Raw genomic sequence first — 19,761 nt, forward strand, 5'->3', positions numbered from 1 at the left:
ATAGGAAAGGTAGCAGAATACAACAGTCACTAATATGCCATTATGTAAAAATGTGAGTATGTAACAGATGTGATTCTGCAATCTGTATTTGGGGTAAAAAAGGGAGTTCAAAACCCAATTGAGTCAAATGTATGAAAGATGATATATCATGAGCTCTGTAATGTTTTGAACAATCAATAAAAAAAAAAAAGTAAAAAAAAACTATTTCATGCAGTGGCAAACGCCTGTAAACCCGGTGATTTAGGAGGCTGAGACAGGAGGATTGTGAGTTCAAAGCCAGCCTCAGCAAAAGTGAGGCGCTAAGCAACTCAGTGAGACCCTGTCTCTAGATAAAATACAAAATAGGGCTGGGGATGTGGCTCAGGGGTTGAGTGTCCCTGAATTCAACCCTCAGTACCCCCACCAAAAAAGACTATTTCACAACTAAACACATTTTAGGAATCAAAGACCTATGTATGTATTGTATATATGAAATACAAATTCTTAACTTACTCAGTGCATAATCCATATTCTACAAAGAAATATAAAATGTTTCTATATATCTGTACATAAGAGACAAATCAAGGGATTATGCAGGAATCAAAATCCATCCTTTATCCTCCATGCTAAATTGTAAATGCACACATATATTACTGAGATAATACTACTTGTCAGATAATCCAAGAAGTCCTTGACAGATATTATCATTTAATTGCCAACAACCCCATGCAATAAGTTTTATTACCCTCATTTACAAATTAAAAAGAAAACAAAACTGAAAGTTTAGTCAGTTTGCCTAAGCAATGAGTCCAACAGAGGTCTGTGCAGATCCAAGCAAGATACCACTGGCCCTACCTACCACTGTGCTTTATGTTGCTGTCCCTAATTTCACTCAGTTAATAGTATATGAACATATAAAAGTGTCACTTTTTTCTCTAAAGGCCCATCATATCATTTGGGATGCCTTTAATAAAAAAATCAAATAATAGATGGGCACCACGGCACATGCCTATACTCTGCCTCCTGAGTCATGAGGAACACTAGTTCAAAGCCACCCTCAGCAACTGAGCAAGACCCTGTCTCAACATAAAAAATAAAAAAAGACTAGGAATGTAGCCCTAGTAACATGCCCTGGGTTCGATCCCCAGTAACTTAAAACAACAACAATTACAGGAGCTTTAATCATCACTATGGATGGTTGTCTTGCCATCATTAATCTTAACATGAGTTCAGTCAACCTTATCACAAATTGACTATCATAATTTACTCCACTTACTTTATGAGAGGGTACCCCTATAAGAGCAGCTCTGAACTGCTTTGTGGCAGAGTCATTCCCAAGGAACTCTGAGGAGAAAGCAGTTTGATAGGCTCTCTGGTGAACAGAGCCGAAAATTAACCCAGGCATCAAGTTGTCCACAATAATCCCAAATACCGATCTGCTAGATGTCATTTACTAAACTGATAGAGCCCCTAAGTTAAACACATGAGAATAGCAAAGTCACCCTACTAAGTATACAGGCTCCGCTAGCAATCCCTTCTAGGCTCAGCCTCAAGATCCTCCTGCCTCACACTTGTGCCTCTTTAATCCCAAACAGCTTGTAGTTCCCCCACACCAAGATGTTTCACACTCACATGCCTTGGCTCCTGTTGTCCCCTCTGCCTCTCCCACTCTCACTGATGGGTTAGCCTCTGCTTGACTTCACTTCCTTCTCTGAATCTATACCAAGTTATCTGTATCAACACCCAGGATAAGCCTAATGCCCCTTCTGTGTTTCTGGGGCATACCTCATAGACGCTATGACATAGTTAAACTTTTTTTTTTTTTTTTTTTTTTTTTTTTTTGGTACTTGCAAAGATTTTAACCTACCTTTAGGAACACTATCACAGCAAGCCACTGCTACTACTGAACATAAAAATAACATCATCCAGGCATTCAGCCAGAACAAAGTGAAAGCAACTGTACTCTACTCTACTTTTCTTCAGGGCAGGGTCTTGTTCTTTCTAGCCCCTGAACCTAGAATGGAATAAACTATGAGCACACATCTTCTATCTGCTTAGGCCATAAGTAATAAATTCATTTCTGAAATTTAGAAAAAAATGCAGAAATAGATAAACTGGAGCATAACAAATATAGAAATTTAAAATTACACCCACATTCAACTCAAAGAAAATGTGGGTAAATGCAAAACTGGCTGATTTTTCCCCCACCCCCAGAACTGGGGATCGAACACAGGTCCTCTATCACATCCCTAGTTCCTTTTCTGATTTTTTATTTTGAGACAGGGTGTAAGTTGCCCAGGCTGGTCTTCATCTTGGAATCCTCCTACTTCAAACTCATGAATTGCTGTCAGTATAAGCACACATCACTGTGCCCAGCAGTTTTTATTTCATTTTAACATACAGAGGGCACATCTAAAATGGGACAGTCTCAAGTCAGCATAACATTCTCAGTAGCAGGGTAATGCTGTTCCTAGAACCCTAGAAGCCTCCGTGCTTGAAAAGATAGTCCTGAAACTCTCCCTTCGCACTTCATTGTAAGAAGATTTCTTTGTTGTCAAATTATAAACAACCACATCAACATAAGAAATTTAGCTTTTTTTTGGGGGGGGGGAGCACTTTTAAATTTAAATGTTCTTATCTTTTGGCAAAAAACAATCCCCAGTTCAAGAAATTGCCAAAATTAATGGGCTAAGAATAAAGTACATGCAAAGCCGTGTGTACAATCCCTAGTACCACAGGAAAAAAAAATTCCTAAAAGAAGTTCAATGATACACATAGAAGCATGCTTGACAGGAGTTACTATGAAAAGAACAATTAAATTACTGTACACCCATGCTGAACAAATGCAGCTATTGAATGAAGGACAGAACTGCCGAACTCTGAAGATTCTGAGATATAATAGTTATAAAATTACTAAATTTTAAAGAATCATATTATTAACAATATGATTATTAACAATGTTTGTTCAAGGCTAACCTCAATAACTTATGATCCTGTCTCAAAATTTTAAAAACATGCAAGGAGCAGGGCACAATAGTGCATGCCTGTAATCCCAGCAGCTTGGGAGGCTGAGGCAGGAGGATTTTGAGTTCAAAGCCAGCCTCAACAAAAAAGCGAGGTACTAAGCAACTCAGTGAGACCCTCTCTAAACAAAATACAAAAAGGGACTGAAATACAGCTCAGTGATTGAGTGCCCCTGAGTTCAATCCCCAGTACCCAAAACTAAATAAATAAACACTCAAATAAATAAATAAAAATTAAAAAGGGCAGGGGATGTAGCTCAGTGGTAAAGCACCTCTGGGTTCAATCCTGGTTCAGTCCCTAGTACCACACCCTCCCTCCCCCCCCAAAAAAAAAAAAAAAAAGTTTGTGACTACATGCATAATGCATAGAAGAATTTCTGGAAACCAACATATGAAGTAACCAGTGATAAGGCCTGGGAAGCACATGGAGAGATTTGAAAAATAAGTACTTTTCACGTTTTACTTTGTATTTTTAATTTATTTGAAAGCACACATATGTAAAAATCACCAATGTACTCAATATTTATACAATATTGTATCTAGGTTATACAATAAGAAAAAGTAATACATGCTCACTGTAAACAAAAACACCATTCACAAATTTCATCCTGTGTGTGTTGGGGGTGGTTTACTGGGAATTGAACCCAGGGGCGCTCTACCTGAGCTCCATTGCCAATCCATTTTGAGACAGGGTCTTGCCAAGTTGCTGAGGCTGACCTTGAACTTGGAATCCTGCCTCAATCTCCCCAAACCCTAGGATTACAGATGTGTGCCACCACGCCAGGCTCCACAAATTTCTACTTAAATGAGTCCACGTTGCAAAACAGAACAAAGATCTTCCATATTTCTGTTTTCACCACCAAATCCATATTAATCCAACTTTCACATCTGAATGTAAGGGAAATAATACAGCAACTGCCATTGTTGACTATAGGGTTGTACTGTATTAATGTTTCACATAATAATCCTACCAGATCCTATGAAGCATCACTTCTATAACCTTCTTGGACCTCAATTTCCTCATCCTTAAACACTACCTTGCATTTATTAAATGGAGGTACAACTTAAACCCAGATCTAAGACCTCATATCCTACATCTTTCAAACTGTACCCTTCAGTCCAAAAAGGATACATAAGGAAAGCAGCAAGGCTCCTCACCAAGAGGTTTCAGCACATATTCTCCCTTCTACTCTACCAATCAAGCAACGATAATCTGAGTCAAAGACACTTCCTTCTGCAAACAGGGTCCTACCAGACTTGAAAACAAAATGGGACAAACAGACGCCATGGACTCCACTCCACACACCTTTACCTCTTTTGCAATCTTAAAGACTCATCCCAATGAGTCACAAACACCAAAGCCATTGCATCTCCCTCTCTGTGGTCCCTGTCCTACTCTCACATCTCCTTAGGCCCTTCTCATACTTCTCTGAAGTTCACTTATAGTAAGATGAAGCTGCTAAGAAAATAAATCAAAGCCAAAAGAAGTCCCATTTCCTGTCCTAAAACAGGATGTCAATGTTTTTATTCTATAAATCCCCAGTTCTAGACTACCTCTACTGTCTTTTTCCTGAAGGAAGACAACAAACCTACGTTTCAAAGAAGACAAACAAGATTTCTATACTTCAGAGAAGGCAAGGAAACAGGATATTTCTGCTCTGACTTGCCACTGCAAACAGGATCGGGCTCCTGTGTAAGCTACTTTAAGGATTTGGACAACTTAAATAGAAGGAATGAAGGCAGGCAGGGCAGAGTTGCAGGGCTGAGAAAATGGTTCCACTGATGACAGGCAGGGCTTCAGGTAGGTCACCTCTCCCAGGGCTTTATGGAGAAGTCTTTGGTAAAGCAACTAATACCACTAAAGAATATATTGTGTATCTCATTTATATTAGTTTTTCCTTTCTGAAAATAGCAGGTATTTAACACATTCCATAGTACTTTATGGATCAAAGGACTTGCATAGACTAAGAAAAAAATATCTTGAAAGGAGGTAGTTAGGCCTAGTTTTCTGTCTCAAAATCAATTGATCTAACATACCACCTAGTTTGGCAACTACTGTGACCATTAAAGACAGAAATCATTTCAAAAGCATGCACTTTTACAAAGAACCAGATTTTTAAATATGTAAAACTGAGGGAATTTGGGTACTTCCAAAAGATATTTCTTTTTTATTTTTTTAAACGTTTTTTAGTTGTTGATGGACCTTTATTTTATTCATTTATTTATATGTGGTGCTGAGAATTGAACCCAGTGCCTCACACATGTGAAGCAAGAGCCCTGCCACTGAGCAGGATTTGCTGATGTATCCTGTTGGCTGTTCCTTAGATCACTCTGAACAGAGAATGGCCACTACTCATTATCTCCATTACTAATATTTTCTTCCCAAGGTATTACATTGGGGGCTGCCTCCCCAGTTCCAATGAAGTTTTCAGATATTATGTTTGGTTTTTAGGTTTGTTTGTTTTCAATGATTGTTTTTGCAGTGGGGATGGGACCCAGGGCCTCACTGATGCTAGGTGAGTGTTCTATCACTGAGCTATATCCCTAGCCCTGTTCCAAGCATTTTGAAGCCACTTCACCTATTTGTGGAAGATAATCTAATGATGGCCAATACTGCAGTGCCTGGAAGCATATGCCTGTCTGTAATTCTGGCAACTCAGGAGGCTGAGGGAGGAGGATGCCAAGTCAGAGGCTGGCATGGACAACTTGAGAGCCTGTCTCAAAAATTAAAAAGGGCTGGGGATGTAACTCAGTGGTAGAGCACCCCTAGTACTGCCCAAAAAAGAAGGGAAAAAAAAAAACCACCCATTTCTCCCTCTCGCTCCACACATGCCACTCCTCCATCCAGAAATAGAGTCTCTTTCCAAATCCTCCTTTTTGGTTTTGTTTATTGTTTGTGTGCCAGGGGTTGAACCCAGGGGCGTTCAATCACTGAGCCACCTCCTCAGCTCTTTTAATATTTTATTTTGAGACTGGGTCTCACCAAGTTGCTTAGGCCCTTGCTAAATTGCTGAGGCTACCTTTGAACTCATGATCCTCCTGCCTCAACTTCCTGAGCCCCTGGGATTACAGGCACACAACACCATACTCTGCTACACATCCTCCTTAAATCTGGACTGGCTTGGTGACTTGTCTTGATCAATGGAATGGAACAGAAGCAACACTCTTGAGCTTCTGTCTCAACTTCCTCAGCCACTGAGATTACAGGCATGTACCACCAGGCCCAGCTGGGATCTATCTTTAAGTGAATAAGCAGCTTCCGGTTTCACTTGGGGCAGTTGGTCACTGTGCTATTAAAGCTATTCAGGCTACTACTGAATGATGAGATACTGTGTGGAGAAAGATCAAAGAAGAAGCCCATGGGGCTAGTTACATGAGTGAAGCTTTCTAGGAATCTTTTTGCCACCCTTAGTAAATGACCCAAAATGACATCACATGGAACAGAACCAATGACCTAACAGACCCATAGCATCACAAGAAGATTGGAGTGGATTTGTTAGGCAGTAATAGATAACTAAAATACCATGATCACAATAGAATCTGCTCCCTATAGAACTATCTGATAATGCCAAATATTCTAAGAACTTGGGACTCTTTCCTCTTATACTTCCATTGGATTTTTCTTGGACTACTTCTATGATAATTTCAAACCATTTCCTAATCAAGTTAAATGGTCTCAGAATAATTCTCTAAAAAAGTACAATTGCTGTACTATGTATTCCCCTTCAGGGCAATAAAATTCACACACTATGTTAATATTTATAACTATTTACCAATACTGAACACTTGCCAAAATACAACTTCAGACCATGATAAATTATACTCTTGATTTTAATGGAGCACTCAAAACATGCTTGCCACCAGCCTTTAAGCAAAATCCTGGCAGTCGAAGCCAATTTGTAAACACAGATTTATGGGGCAGAGAGTCTAAGAATGCCAGTCCTATCCTTTGGTCACTGCTACCACACTGCCACCTCCTGTCTTATGACTCTGAAAGCCTGAATCAGAGGCAATAGTCGATAAAGGAAACTCAGCTAAGAATAGCACAACTAAACATCTTTCCGCCTCTCCTTCCTCCCAGACCAAACCAACTGCCAGCATTACTGAATGGATAATTCATACCTTTCAAAAATTAGTTACTGCTAGAAAAGCTGCTGCCTGAATGCAGCTAAGGACAATTATAATGGAGTCACCTCAAATAGATAAAGGTAGTTCAATAGCTTCACTTTAAAAATCAACACAATTGCAGAGGTACTGCTCATAAAAGGATCTCAAAGCATGGCAAAGATGATTTCCCACTTGCTGACTGAATGAGGTACATAAGCAAAAGCAACTGAGCTACCATACTACAGAAAAATTCATGTCAAGCTCCTTAGAGGGAAAACCTCATCTCTAATTCCAAAAGATACTTTTGAGCCTTAGCTGATAACCCATTTATTTCAAGAAGAGTGACAAAACCTCAGAACAAACATGCCCCCTTACAGCTTATTATAAGGGCATTTGGCCTGAACAGAGCATGTCAGTGATCAAACAAATCAAAAGAAAATCCAAAAACAGAAGCCAAGATTCTCAATTCCCACTGGCTCCAGGGGCACCCATCACATTTCTACAATATCTTTCTCTGGTTTACGGTGGACGCATGGTAGAAGTTACTTAACATTTAGTTTCTAAATATGAAGGCCAAAGTAACAAATCTTTCAGGCTTGGGTTGTGGGTTGGTGGGAGAGTACTTGTCTAGCCTGTGTGGGTTTGATCATCTGTGGGGGGAGGCTTGTAAAGTAGGTATAATCTCAGTGACTTGGGAAGCTTAGGAGGGAGGATACCAAGTTTGAGGCCAGCCTCAGCAACTTAGCAAGACACTGTCTCTAAATAAATAAATAAATAGGGTCAGGGATATACCTCAATAGTAGAGTGACCTCCAGTTCAATTCCTTGTACAAAAATAAAGAAAAAAAAATCTTTCAAGCTGCACTGAGAAAACAATGAATCAAGTAAAATCCCTCCATCTACAGTTACATATTGCTAATCTTAAAATGGGCACTCCACAGATACCTTTGCTTGTTAATTCATAACAATCGAAACCTCAAGTATCTGCATGTGTGAGAAAGGCACTACACAAGATTCACCTGTACCATACCTATAAAGAAGGGGTACTGTTATGCATACCTGTGCTTAAATGTTCTACATTGAAATTAGCTATGCCATGCAGCTTGGTGCACACAAGGCCCTAAGCAACTCAGCAAGACCCTGTCTCAAAATAAAAAGGGGCTGGGGATGTGGCTGAGTGGTTGAGTACCCAGGGTTCATTTCCTGGTACAAAAATTTAAAAAAAAAAAAAAATTTGTGATATCCTAAGACTTTGAAGTTGGCCCACAGTGAGGGTTTATACATGATGGCTAATGGGCACACTGGTGGTCATGGCACCCTCCTATTCTTTACTATTTACTATTAAAATGCAACACTAGCTTCTAAATGGAGACTTAAAGTAAAATGCATTTAAAACCTCATCCAATTTATGTGTTAAACAAGTATTCCAAATAAAAGTTATTATTTTTTTCAAGAACATTTGAGTTTAAAGGATTCTTCTTGGGAAAAAAAAATATATTACCTATAATATTATGCCATTTTCTCTCCTTTATTTAAATGTGTTTCCTGCCACACATAATCCTAATCAAGGCCAACAGCTAAATTGTAAATGTTTGATCAAAAATAGTTAGGCTGTAGGCAGGTGTAGCAGCACACGTCTCTAATCCCAGCTACTCAGAAGGCTGAAGGAGTATTGGAAACTTGAGATCAGCCTCAGAAACTTAGCAAAACCCTATTTCAAAATAAAAAATAAAAAGAGTTGGGGATGTAGTTCAAAGATAGAGCATCCCTGGGTTCAACCACCAGTACCAAAAAAAAAAAAGGTATAAAACTTTAAAAATTTTTCAGAAATTGAAAGTTGCAGAAATTTAACTAAAAACCACCATCTTGTTCCCTCCGTGTCAGCAACTTTGCCATTCCCTCTCCCATGCCCAACAGCCCACAACATAATAAAAAAAGGACAGTGCTATTTATATAATCACATACGGGTTCATACAATGCCAACAAGATAGAGGTGGCTCTTCCAACCAAACTCAGCTAAAACAACTTTTTTTTTTAAGAGAGAGGAAAGAGGGGGAGAGAGAGAGAGAGAATTTTAATATTTATTTTTTAGTTTTTCAGCAGACACAACATCTTTGTATGTAGTGCTGAGGATAGAACCCGGGCTGCACGCATGCCAGGTGAGCATGCTACCACTTGAGCCACATCCCCAGCCCCTAAAACAACCTTTCAAAGTCACAACTATTTCCACATTCACCTTTACCTCCAAGAGGAAAAAAAATTTAAGCGTATCCTTGAAGTCACCACCAAGACTTCCTATGCTGCATCTTTTATATTTGTAACCTAAAATGCAACCCAATGTAATCTTCTCTTCATTTGGTATGTATTTGGATGTGGAGGACCTCAAGCTCTATATGGTACTACTATAATCTTCCCCAACTGAAGGATATCTGAATGCAGAAAAGCCACATTCCTTCCACATTCCCTTGGGACTTGGGTAATCAGGAAGTAAGCGTGGTCTGAACCAAACTCAACAATACCCCTTTTCGCACCCAACAGTGCTAGCAGTTACAGCTAGGCCAGTTTGCCAAGCATCCAATCACCTCCTGGACCTGCTCCCCTGTTTAGTCAGTGCAAGTCCATTCATCCATCTCAGAGTGCTGCCATAAGCATTCTCTGGCACCAGGTTCCCAACATGCCTTGCACAGCAGGTATAAAGGTCACTGCTACACAAAGGGGTGTGGCTGTCTCAGATGCTCACATGATGATGGGATGGAATGAAACTACTTCTAAGCATTAAGAGCACAATTTGGGGGCTGGGGCTGTAGCTCAGTGGTAAAGCACTTACCTTGCATATGTGAGGCACTGGGTTTGATCCTCAGCACCACATAAAAATAAAGATACTGTGTGTTCATCTACAACTAAAAGCAAAACAAAACAAACAAAAAAGAACACAATCTGGAGCCAAGCACTGTGGTGTATATGTGTAATCCCAGCAGCTTGGGAAACTGAGGCAGAAGGATCACAAGTTCAAAGTCCACCTCAGCAACTTATTGAGGCCCTAAGCAACTAAGCGTGACCCTGTCTTAAAATTAAACATAAAAAGGGCTGGGGATGTGGCTTAGTGGTTAAGAGCCTCTGGGTTCAATACCAAGGTCCAGAAAATAATAAATAAATAACACCACACCACCTGAAATCCAGCAGGCTTACAGGATTGACCTGAGGCAATCAACTTGCTATCAAACCCCACCATTGCCACCTCTTAACCTAGCCATAGGTACTGGGCACATGGTCCCCAGGATGCCTTCTTGGCCCTCTTCCAGACCCTGCACAGATGAAACAATCCAGATAAGGAAAACTACATCATAGCTCCAAGGTTCAGTTAAAGCAAAATTGTAATGTAGATTTCCAGCAAATTTACCAAGGCAGAAAAAGAAGGCTCTACTTTTAAGACATTTCAGCAGAAGCAAAGGATTTATAGTACTCAGCTGTTCTTTCAAATCAGTTTTTAAGTCTCCAATGTACTCAGTCCTGTTTACTTTGCTAGCAAAATACTATCATTTAAAATCCTAAGCATTTTAGCTAGTGAAAAATGAGCTTGAAAATTTAATCTACATTGTTAATAAAGTGAAGAAGTTTTCCACTGATAAATATTTGCTGCTACTGGTAACATTTTGCTTTCTGTTTTCCAAAAGAGGAACTGGTGTTTATTATAAAGTAACAAGTAACTAAGCATATTTTTAGGCTGCAGCAAAAGCCTTTAAGAATAAAACAGTTGTTACCAGACAATGTTTCTAATTTAATTCCCTACACGTGTGGAGAAACTAAACTCAGATTGGAAAAGAAAAGCAGAGGATAAGGTGAATTACATGCAGGTCAATGAACTGTAGAACTCAAGACATTTAGAAACTCTGAAATGCTAAAATGCGAATTCTTCAAATAAAATCATTTGCCTATCTTTAATATAACATTTGATGAAAACTAAGGGCTGGGAAAGGAGCTCAGTGGTAGAGTGCTTCCTTAGTATGCTTGAGGACCTGGATTCAATCTCCAGAATAAAAAAAAAAAAGGAAAACACATTGACTAAACATGAAACCAATTAGAATTTGTAGAATGTGCTTACAGTTTTTTTTTTGTTGTTTTTTTTTTTTTTTACCCAAGGTAATCAACTCATAGATTTTATCTTTCAACTTTCTTTAAGGGGATATGACTTCTCCCTTCATTTTTCAATTCCTGTAAAACTAAGATCAATTTAGATACTTTTCAGTACCCATTATTTTAGAAGGTTCTTAAAAAGAAGTATACCATACTATAACTTGATTCCTACCAAAATGCCCAACTATAATTAAATAAGGTCACTTGACTATCTCTCCAATTATCCTAATGAAAATTAAGCACATAAAGAAAGAAATCCACAAAAATCCAAACCAGTTCTGCACTATAAACAAGATATGTGAAAATGCTGTGCCTGGGGGAAAAAAGTTCAATCTAGAAACAGGCAGAATTTTTTTTTTTTTTTCCTGCCACCTATCTCTGCAAAGCTAACCCCTCAGGCTCTCCAGCACACACACACACACACACACACATACACACACACACTCACCAATACTTAAGAGACACAAGCAGACCTGGTTTGAATTAACTTCAAGCTTATTGTTTGGCACAGGATGGGGGAAGGTAGAAGGCAGTAACCCTAACCCCACTTTGCAAAACTCAGAAGGGTACAGGCCAACCCCAGAGGCACTGGGAGGGACCAGTTCCTTTCCAGTTAGAATTACAGAGCCCTGAACAGGCCTGCACTAGAGAAAGAAGCCATTTCTTCAAAACACTTCAGTGGCTAAAGAGTCTGCAAATATTTTGTAAAGTGACACACTACATATGCTCTTGGAAAAGAGAAATCCCACTGCTGAAATAGCACAAATCTTCCAGACTTCACTATCTCTGGGTGGTTATTTGTATGCAGAAATCATACCAAAGGGCCAGGAAGCATGGACAAAGGCAGTGTTTGCAGAAACCTGCATAACTCTGGAGTGATTGAAAGGCACTTCTGGGTTCACTCACATATTCCAACACCCACTAGCCAGCATACAGGGTTTTAAAAAAAAAAAAAAACCTTTCCTCTCAGAAGCACCCACCATGGTGTCTCAACCAAAGAAAGAGAAGGCAGGGCTGCCACACCAAAAGAAATGGACAGCTACCTTCACCTATCCTGGACCTGCAGGTATGGGGATCATCCATAGCTTCCTAAATCTGGCAGATTCTCAAAGACTGATCCTAGAGATTGATTTCCTGCTCTAGTAACTTGACCTGCTCTGCAAAGAACGTTAGCTGCGAGAGCTTCCTTGACAGACTTTTATAACCAGTAACAATAAACCAGCAGCAGGGGCCACAGACAAGCCCTCTATTCCTTCCCAGAATTATCAACAAACAGCCTTGCCATAAACTTAAACCGAGGGAAAAGACAAGAAAGGCCAAGCCATACTGCAGTCACTTAAGTATAAAAGAAAAAGAAATTGTTTTCAGCTGTGTTTTGTCTTGCCTCCTCAAAACTGGGTAAGAACAAAATAAGCAAGCTCACCTTTGCCTTTTGGGGACCGAGTGTTCAACTTCTATGGGTTTCCCGTGCAGTTCCATTTTACCTGTGGAAATACAAGAGGTGAGACCGTCGGTCAGGTTCAGCGGCTCTCCCTACCCTAAAGACCTGCACAGACTAAGCGACGACACCAATGGTTCCTGACACTCGGAATGGACCCCAGGGCCCGGACGAGGCTCAAGGCTGAAGAGAGTAACCAGGGCCACTAAATAGGAAGCTGACCCCCTCAGGTGGGTGTGGGTTTTAAACTTACAGATGGTTGAGGAAAGAGATCAAGTGTTGGACTCACGATCTGGGTAACATTCTAGCCCTCCCCCCTCCCCGCCGCCTTTCCCCCCACATCAAAGAGTCACCCAACCCAAGGTCCGCAAAAGGGAGGTGGCCACTACTCTCATCTCCTGGACACTCCCCACGGGACAAACTCGGGGGAGGGGGCGCCCAGGCCCTTCTCTCTGTTCAAACCCAGGCCCGAACACTTCGCGGTGGAGAGGGCAGGGAGTGGCAGGAAGGGGTCGGGGACAGCAAGGAGAAAGAGTGTACAGCCAGAGATATAGCTCAGTCAACTGAACCCAGGCGCCACCGGCGGCTAAGCGTCCCCATCAAGTCTGAGCTATAAAGAAGCCAAAAGGCACAGGATTCCCAAAGGGTCCCCACTGCAGCTTTCCTTTGAGTGTCCCACGCCAGCCTGCGGTCCTACCACGCACTGTCCCCGGGGCCGAGCGCACCCAGTCACCCCCAGAGGCCGCAGTCGCCCAATGCTGGGGCTGGGAGAGCGGCTAAAGGCGCAGCACCGTGGCTGTGGCTCCCTTTCTGGAGACAGGCGGCCGCCTCCGCCCACCTGCCCCCTTGCTTGTCCGACGGGGTGAAGTGGAACCCGGTAATCCGGCCCATTCGCTCCTCTCCAGCAGGGTGGAGAGGGAGCGCTGGGCCGCTTGTGCGAGGCACCAGCCCGCGCGGCCTCACGGGCACTGGGTCGAGGGCACTTTCTGTTCTCCAGGGCCGGGGGACAGAGAAGCAGACGCTGTAAATAACGTCCAGAGGAAAACACCAAGGAAGAAGAAACAAGCGCGCGTCTGCGCCCGGCCTCGGAGGCCCCGGGCCTGGAGCACGCGCTGGGCCCGGCCCGGGCGGGGCGGTGGGAGAGCGCGCCTTGCAGCCCGCGCCGGGGCGGTCTTGACAGCGCGTCTGCCCTCGCCGGGCGAACGTGGCCCGGGGGGCGAGTCGCGGACCCCAAATTGCAGCTGAAGCCGAGGAAAGCCCCGTGCCCCTACGCGTGTGAGCGCTCGGGCCTCACCCCCGCTCCAAGCTCGGGCCGGGCCTGGGGCCCCGCGGAGACGCCCGGCCCGCTAGGGCAGGCGGCGCAGGGCCGGGGCGGACGGGCGCCCGGGCTGGGGCCCACCTGAAAGCGCCTCGATGGCCTTGAGGGCCCAGCTCTCGTCCGGGCAGTCCACGAACGCGTAGCCCGTCTTCACCAGGAAGGGTCCCGACACCGGGATTTTAGCGTCCTTGAAGATACTTTCTAGGTCCGAAGGGGCGGCGTTCTCGCTGAGGTTTCCGATATACAGTTTGTTCATTGTTAAGAGTGGTCGTTTTAGAAAAAAAGGAGAAAAACGAAAAATTAAAACCACCCACGGTGATGGATGGATCCGGAGGGTTTTGTTCTCGTCTTCTCGCCTTTAAAATACACAAACACAGTAAGAACCAAGCATAAGAACGAGAAGCGAAAAATCGGATCCGAGGGTTCTTGTTTTTCCAAGTATTAAAAAAAGAGAAAGAAAAGAAAAAGCCTAGCTACAACCCAAACGCATCAACGACTCTTCCTAACTCTGAGGAGGAGGCGGGATTAGCGAGAGAAAGGAGGAGGAGGAGGGGAAAAAACTACTTTTTGTCTCTTCTCCCCAACCCCTTTGGCATCGGCCAGAGGACTGTGAAAATATCACACTACGTGAGGCAGGCGCCGCCTCCCCATAAAAAACCCAGAAGGGTGACTGGCAGGAGGGAGGGGAGACGGGGAGGAGGGAGGAAGGCGCAGGAGGCGGAAAAAATCCGCTCGGAGTGTCCGGCTTTTTGAATGAGCCACGTGTTCAAACTACAAATCAACGTCTCACGTGAGGAATCCCAGCGCCTCAATTAGAGTGGGTTTCGGAGGAAAGGGAGGAAAAAAAAAAAAAAAAAAGAGCAAGCGAGAGGAAGAGGGGGAGGGGAAACGAGATTGGGCGAGGGACCCTGAGGAGGGGGAGGAGGAGTAGGGAAAAATGCTAAAGCAGCCGCAGCCGGGCTGCAGAGGGGAGTGCCGCGCGGGGAGCTGATTGTCACCACCCGAGTTTAGAAAGGGTTATCTGGTTAGGGCGGATCCGAGAAGGGAGGAAGGGTTAGAATACTGATTTTCCTTTTAAATAAGGAAAAGAGTAACGGTGCTAACTTGACAATTGCTCAGCTCTAGCTCCTCTAGTTTTAATCATTCGATTTTTAAAAATAGGTGATTAACAACAAAACCGAACAGTCACAATCTTGAACTCGCCTGGTGGCTTTGATGACAAGGAGGAGTGTAACCCCGGCAAAGACTCGAGCACGTTTACAAGGGCTGGCGGAAACGCAGACAGGGAGTGGGTTGGGTGGGGGCGGGAGAGGCGGGCAGACGCGCCGCACCCTCTGCACCCTCCTCGGGCCTCGGGCAGCGGGGTGTGGGGCGGCCGGGGGCCCGGGTGGTGGGGGAGGGGAGCCCGCGGCGTCCTGGGCGGGTGTCTGGGCGACACCTCCTCCGCCTGAGCTCGCGGTGGCTCTAGGCTTCGCGTTTGCCATTGGCTGCTCGGTTCAGAAAGACTCAGGGATAAATGAGGCCGGGGGCGGGCTTGGCCACCGGTGGGGGAAGGGAGCGCAGGAGCGGAGGTTTCTGCTGTGGGGATGGGGACCTCGGGGGTTTGGGCAGCCGGAGGAGCAAAGTCAAAGTGGGAAAAGTCGGTACTTAAAGGGAAACCCTCTCTTCCTGTGGTTTCTTAGAGGGGGAGGGTCTGGGTAGGCTAGCACTTTCATTTAAATGATTTTAGTTGGAGAACTTGGGACTCTTAAACAGGAAGACTGCTCTGCGTTTCCCCTAGGTGGTATTCGCTCTTGAAAAACTGCTGGAGTCTCTTTCTGCCTGCATTAGACCATGCGAGCCATTCATAATTTTTCCTGTATGTAAGGAGTACAATGGTTGGTGAGTGGGGGAGGGTCTGGGCCCGGTGGAGCCTTCCAGGGCCAACAAAATGTGAACTGGACACCAGGAATACGGAAACAGAGGCAGTGCTGAGGTTCTTGTGGAAATCTCCCACCTTCGTTTAATGGTTGTGTACTGCACTCAAAAGCCTTCGTTTGTATCAGATACTTGTGATATATTTTTAACAAGTATTTCATGAAAAAGATAAAAAGCTAATTTTTAAAATGTAAAATTCTATTTTGCATGGAAATAGAAACACTCATAACTTGATATTCTTAATAGAAAAGTGTGTGAAGAGAAAAATAATTGTGATTTATATTGGAAACATTAGTAATTGACAACTGATAAAGTTTGAGTCTCTGTCAAAACTGTGGCACTTAAAAGGATGTTTTCCAATTAAAAGGTGAATAGCAGATTATTTTTAAACATTGGAATTATTTCAGGATATAAAGGGTCTTTATATTTTGTCTTTTAAAAGGAACTTAGAATTTTATGTTCAGTAACCGGAAGGTGTCAGATCATCCATTTTAAATGCCACTGTTCTAACAGGTTTTTCTTTCCTGCCAAGCAAATTCAACTTTATAAATGTAAACACACTTTCACAATATTTTCATTTAGTTTAATTTAGTGAGATGTTTTAACTTTGAGATGGGAAAAACGTGTTTTTGTGTCAGTGTTTAGAACTGTATTAATGAGCTCAATATGGAAATATTTCAGTGGCGAAATTTCTCTTTAGAGAGCCTACTATTTTTCACTTTCGTGCTTTTCAAGAAGGGAAAAATACAATGTATGCTTATGACTTCTTTCCCTTTCTAAAAAGGGAAAAATACAATGTATGCTTATGACTTCTTTGGTACTCTGTCAATATAAAGTTATGAATTTATTTTTTTAAGTACCTGTTGCATGTGATGAAAAATTATTTGGAGAAATGTTTTTGATTTGTATTTGCTTTTCTAAAGATCACTTTAAATATTACAATCTGTTGGTCATTTAACTCTTAGTTAATTTTTTTCATAACAACAGGTTTGTTATATTCAGCTTGCTTCCAAAGTTGATGGGAATGGTGGCTTCTGGATAGTTGACTGTATTTGTTCTTATTAAAACCAAGACCAAAGGAAATAACTACTTGTAAACCATGAGGAAAATTGTTTATTTTTCATAAATATTAGCCCATGCTTATCTGTCACTATCAAACAAATCTAACAGCTGGAATTTAAAACAAATGTGTGCTGTTTTGATGAAATGTGTTCCTGGGACTCTTGTGAACTTAATCTGTGTATTATTGTAATAAACTGGATACTCTGGCTAGGAACTTAAAAACATACACGAGCAATAAAAACTCAGACATCAAAAAGGGACAGGGATATAACCTACTTACAGTCTTGCAAGCATCTGAGGGATATATACTCAACGGCAGAGTAAAAAGATCATGGGTAACTGAGTGCAAAAATATCTTCGGTGGATTTTTAAGCATGAATATAAGTCGGTATAATTTACTGTCTTTATTAATCTCACACCAATTAACTGAATCTGGACTACTCCAAGTTCATTTGAAACAGTTGTGGCTTCGAATTAATTTTAATTCCACAAAGAAAGGACTCCCGCTCATCTGTTTACTCTTTGGACAGTTGCACCTCATCTGCTGACCTAACGGACAGTAAAAATGTTTCTTGTGGTCAGTGCAATATTACAGGAGAAAAGGTACGTATAGGAGGTCGGTTACCGATGCCGCATCCACAGGTTGTGGGGGAAATGCTGGGCAGGCGTGGGGGGAAAGGGCAATCCTGTCGCTCCCACCCCGCTCCCGACCTTCACGCGAGTGGGCACAACAATGCCCGCCGCGTCTCCAGGGCCTCATAGGAGGCATTTTTAACACACTCTTAGTCTTTCAAACAGCTCTACTGGGCTCTGATCTGTTTAAACTAGTGGGTTGATTAGCGGTACCTGGTTCTGCCCACGCTCCAGAATCTGTCATTTATTTTTGTTTAAAAATTAAAAAAAAAAAAAAAAAAGTGCCCAGGAGATGGGGTGGTTTTGTTTCCATTTTCCTCCGGCTCTGCCCGGAGAAAGAGGGCGGGATCCTCCCAGCTCAACACTAGGGAAGGTCTTTCGTGGATCGCCTGCCGCCTGGCAGGGCCTTGACCACTGGACGGCCCTCCCCTGGTCCTGCCGCGGGACAGCGCGCTTCTGGCTCCGCCTTGGGGTGCGTCCCTCCGCGAGGAGCCGCGTGGCGAGGCTAGACGTGAGGGCCGGGGGGAGCCTCTACGGTTCCCCTCGCGGAGCAACCCCACCTGAGATCCTTGCTTTCCCCGCGCCCGGGCGCGAGCCGCGGGATCCGATTGGCAGTGTACATCTGGTGACCCTCCCGCACCTCCGGCCTGAGTTTCGGGCACGCGAAGGGCTCCCCTGGGCTCGAGATGCTCGATACCCACGGAGAAAGCGAACCAGAAACCCTCGCAGATCCCAGTGTCTCCGCCTGGGGCGGGGCCGGGCCGCGAGACGGCGCGCGAAAGCGTCCCCGGGGCGGGGCTCCAAGACCAAGTTGAGCAACCGGCGTCGAGAGAGACACCGCCCCTGGCTAGCGGGGGTGGTCCTCTCACCCGATTGGCGGAGGAAGGCAGCCTATCACCGTTGGCTGCCTCCTCCCGAGCCGTTTGCTGGTTTCCACCCATTGGCCCCCGAGCCGCCCCTGGATTTCCATCTTTTGTGGCGCGAAAATAACCCTTTGCTCCCTCAATGGTTTTGTTGTGATTGAGGGGTCGGATCGGGTTCCTTTTTTCTTGCGCTCATTTTTCCTGCCCTTTAACTGCTCGCCCCCAACTCCAACCCCCAAGGAAGAAGGAGGGAGGTAGCTGTTAGGAGGGGTGGAAAATAGTTTTGCGTCCGCGTGGGAAGCCCGCCCTTTGGGCTGACCGCGTGGTGCCCGCAGAATCCCCTCCCTTCCCCCATCGTCCAGCGCCCAGAGGTCCTGGGTTTGCGCCATGCTCAGCAGCTGGAGTCACACACATCTTCGTTTCCAACCACTTAGAATTTATACCTTTTTTTTGTTTTGTTTAAAACTACAACCAAATACGTTTCCAGATGCCTGAACTTTCTTGAGCTTCTCGAGAAATCGACTCATTCTGCCCCTCCCTTTCTAACCCCCTTTGTGGTCCGCAGGGTTGTTTTAAGCAAAACCAAACAACCCCTCCAAAAAAAAGCAAACGAAAAATTCCGGGTAAGATCAACTATGCCGAGACCACGTTTTCGTTAAAGCAGCCCTAAAAGCAGTCAAGCTGAGGCCGACCTTGAAGGATTAACGATTTCTGTAGCTGAAATATTCTAATTTTACTGACGTTTGATGGACATGGTGAGAAAAAATACATATGAATTTGGCTTGGAAAAACACGAAACAAACGAAATAATCATATTTAATTGGGTTAACTTAAAAGGTAGATAGCCACAGTGGTGCATTCTAGGTACTGATGCTTTGGGTAGGTTTTTATTATTTTAAAATGTTGTTATTGGTCTTTTCAAAAATAAATTAACAAGATCAAAACTCTGATCATAACAGAAAAGAAGGAAGTATAGATTTGTTTGGTATATCTAATTTCATAACAGACTTTACCAATCTTTCATTGTCTGGAGAAAAGGAAATATTCCTGTTGGGAATATGACTTACTAATTTGTTCACAGATAATTTTTATTTTAAAGTCTTGACATACTCGATTTGGTCAAAAAACAATGAAACAATCATTCCTCGGGAAACATTAAAAACTTAGATAAAATTACTTTAAATCACTAAGTTCAAAAATGTTTCTCTATATTGTTAATTCTCAGATACAGTGAGCTACTCATCCTCTGTAAACTCATTTGGAAAAACTATCTTTATTTAGTTCTAGT

General features: G+C 43.2%; 1 protein-coding gene across 3 annotated transcripts in view; it reads right to left on the reverse strand.

Annotated features, from left to right (window-relative positions):
• The window catches only part of Igf2bp3 (insulin like growth factor 2 mRNA binding protein 3), a 135,713-nt gene extending 121,459 nt beyond the window's left edge, over nucleotides 1-14,254 (reverse strand). For all 3 annotated transcript variants that reach the window (XM_026414814.2, XM_077796735.1, XM_026414813.2), the window contains exons 1-2: nucleotides 14,080-14,254; nucleotides 12,666-12,726 (exon numbers count right to left, since the gene is read on the reverse strand). In XM_026414814.2, the coding sequence (XP_026270599.1) occupies nucleotides 12,666-12,726; nucleotides 14,080-14,254 (236 nt within the window). The remainder of the gene's footprint in view (nucleotides 1-12,665; nucleotides 12,727-14,079) is intronic.
• Between the last annotated feature and the right edge of the window lie 5,507 nt (nucleotides 14,255-19,761).

The sequence above is a fragment of the Urocitellus parryii genome, chromosome 3 (genome assembly GCF_045843805.1).
Source record: "Urocitellus parryii isolate mUroPar1 chromosome 3, mUroPar1.hap1, whole genome shotgun sequence".
Classification (NCBI taxonomy): domain Eukaryota; kingdom Metazoa; phylum Chordata; class Mammalia; order Rodentia; family Sciuridae; genus Urocitellus; species Urocitellus parryii.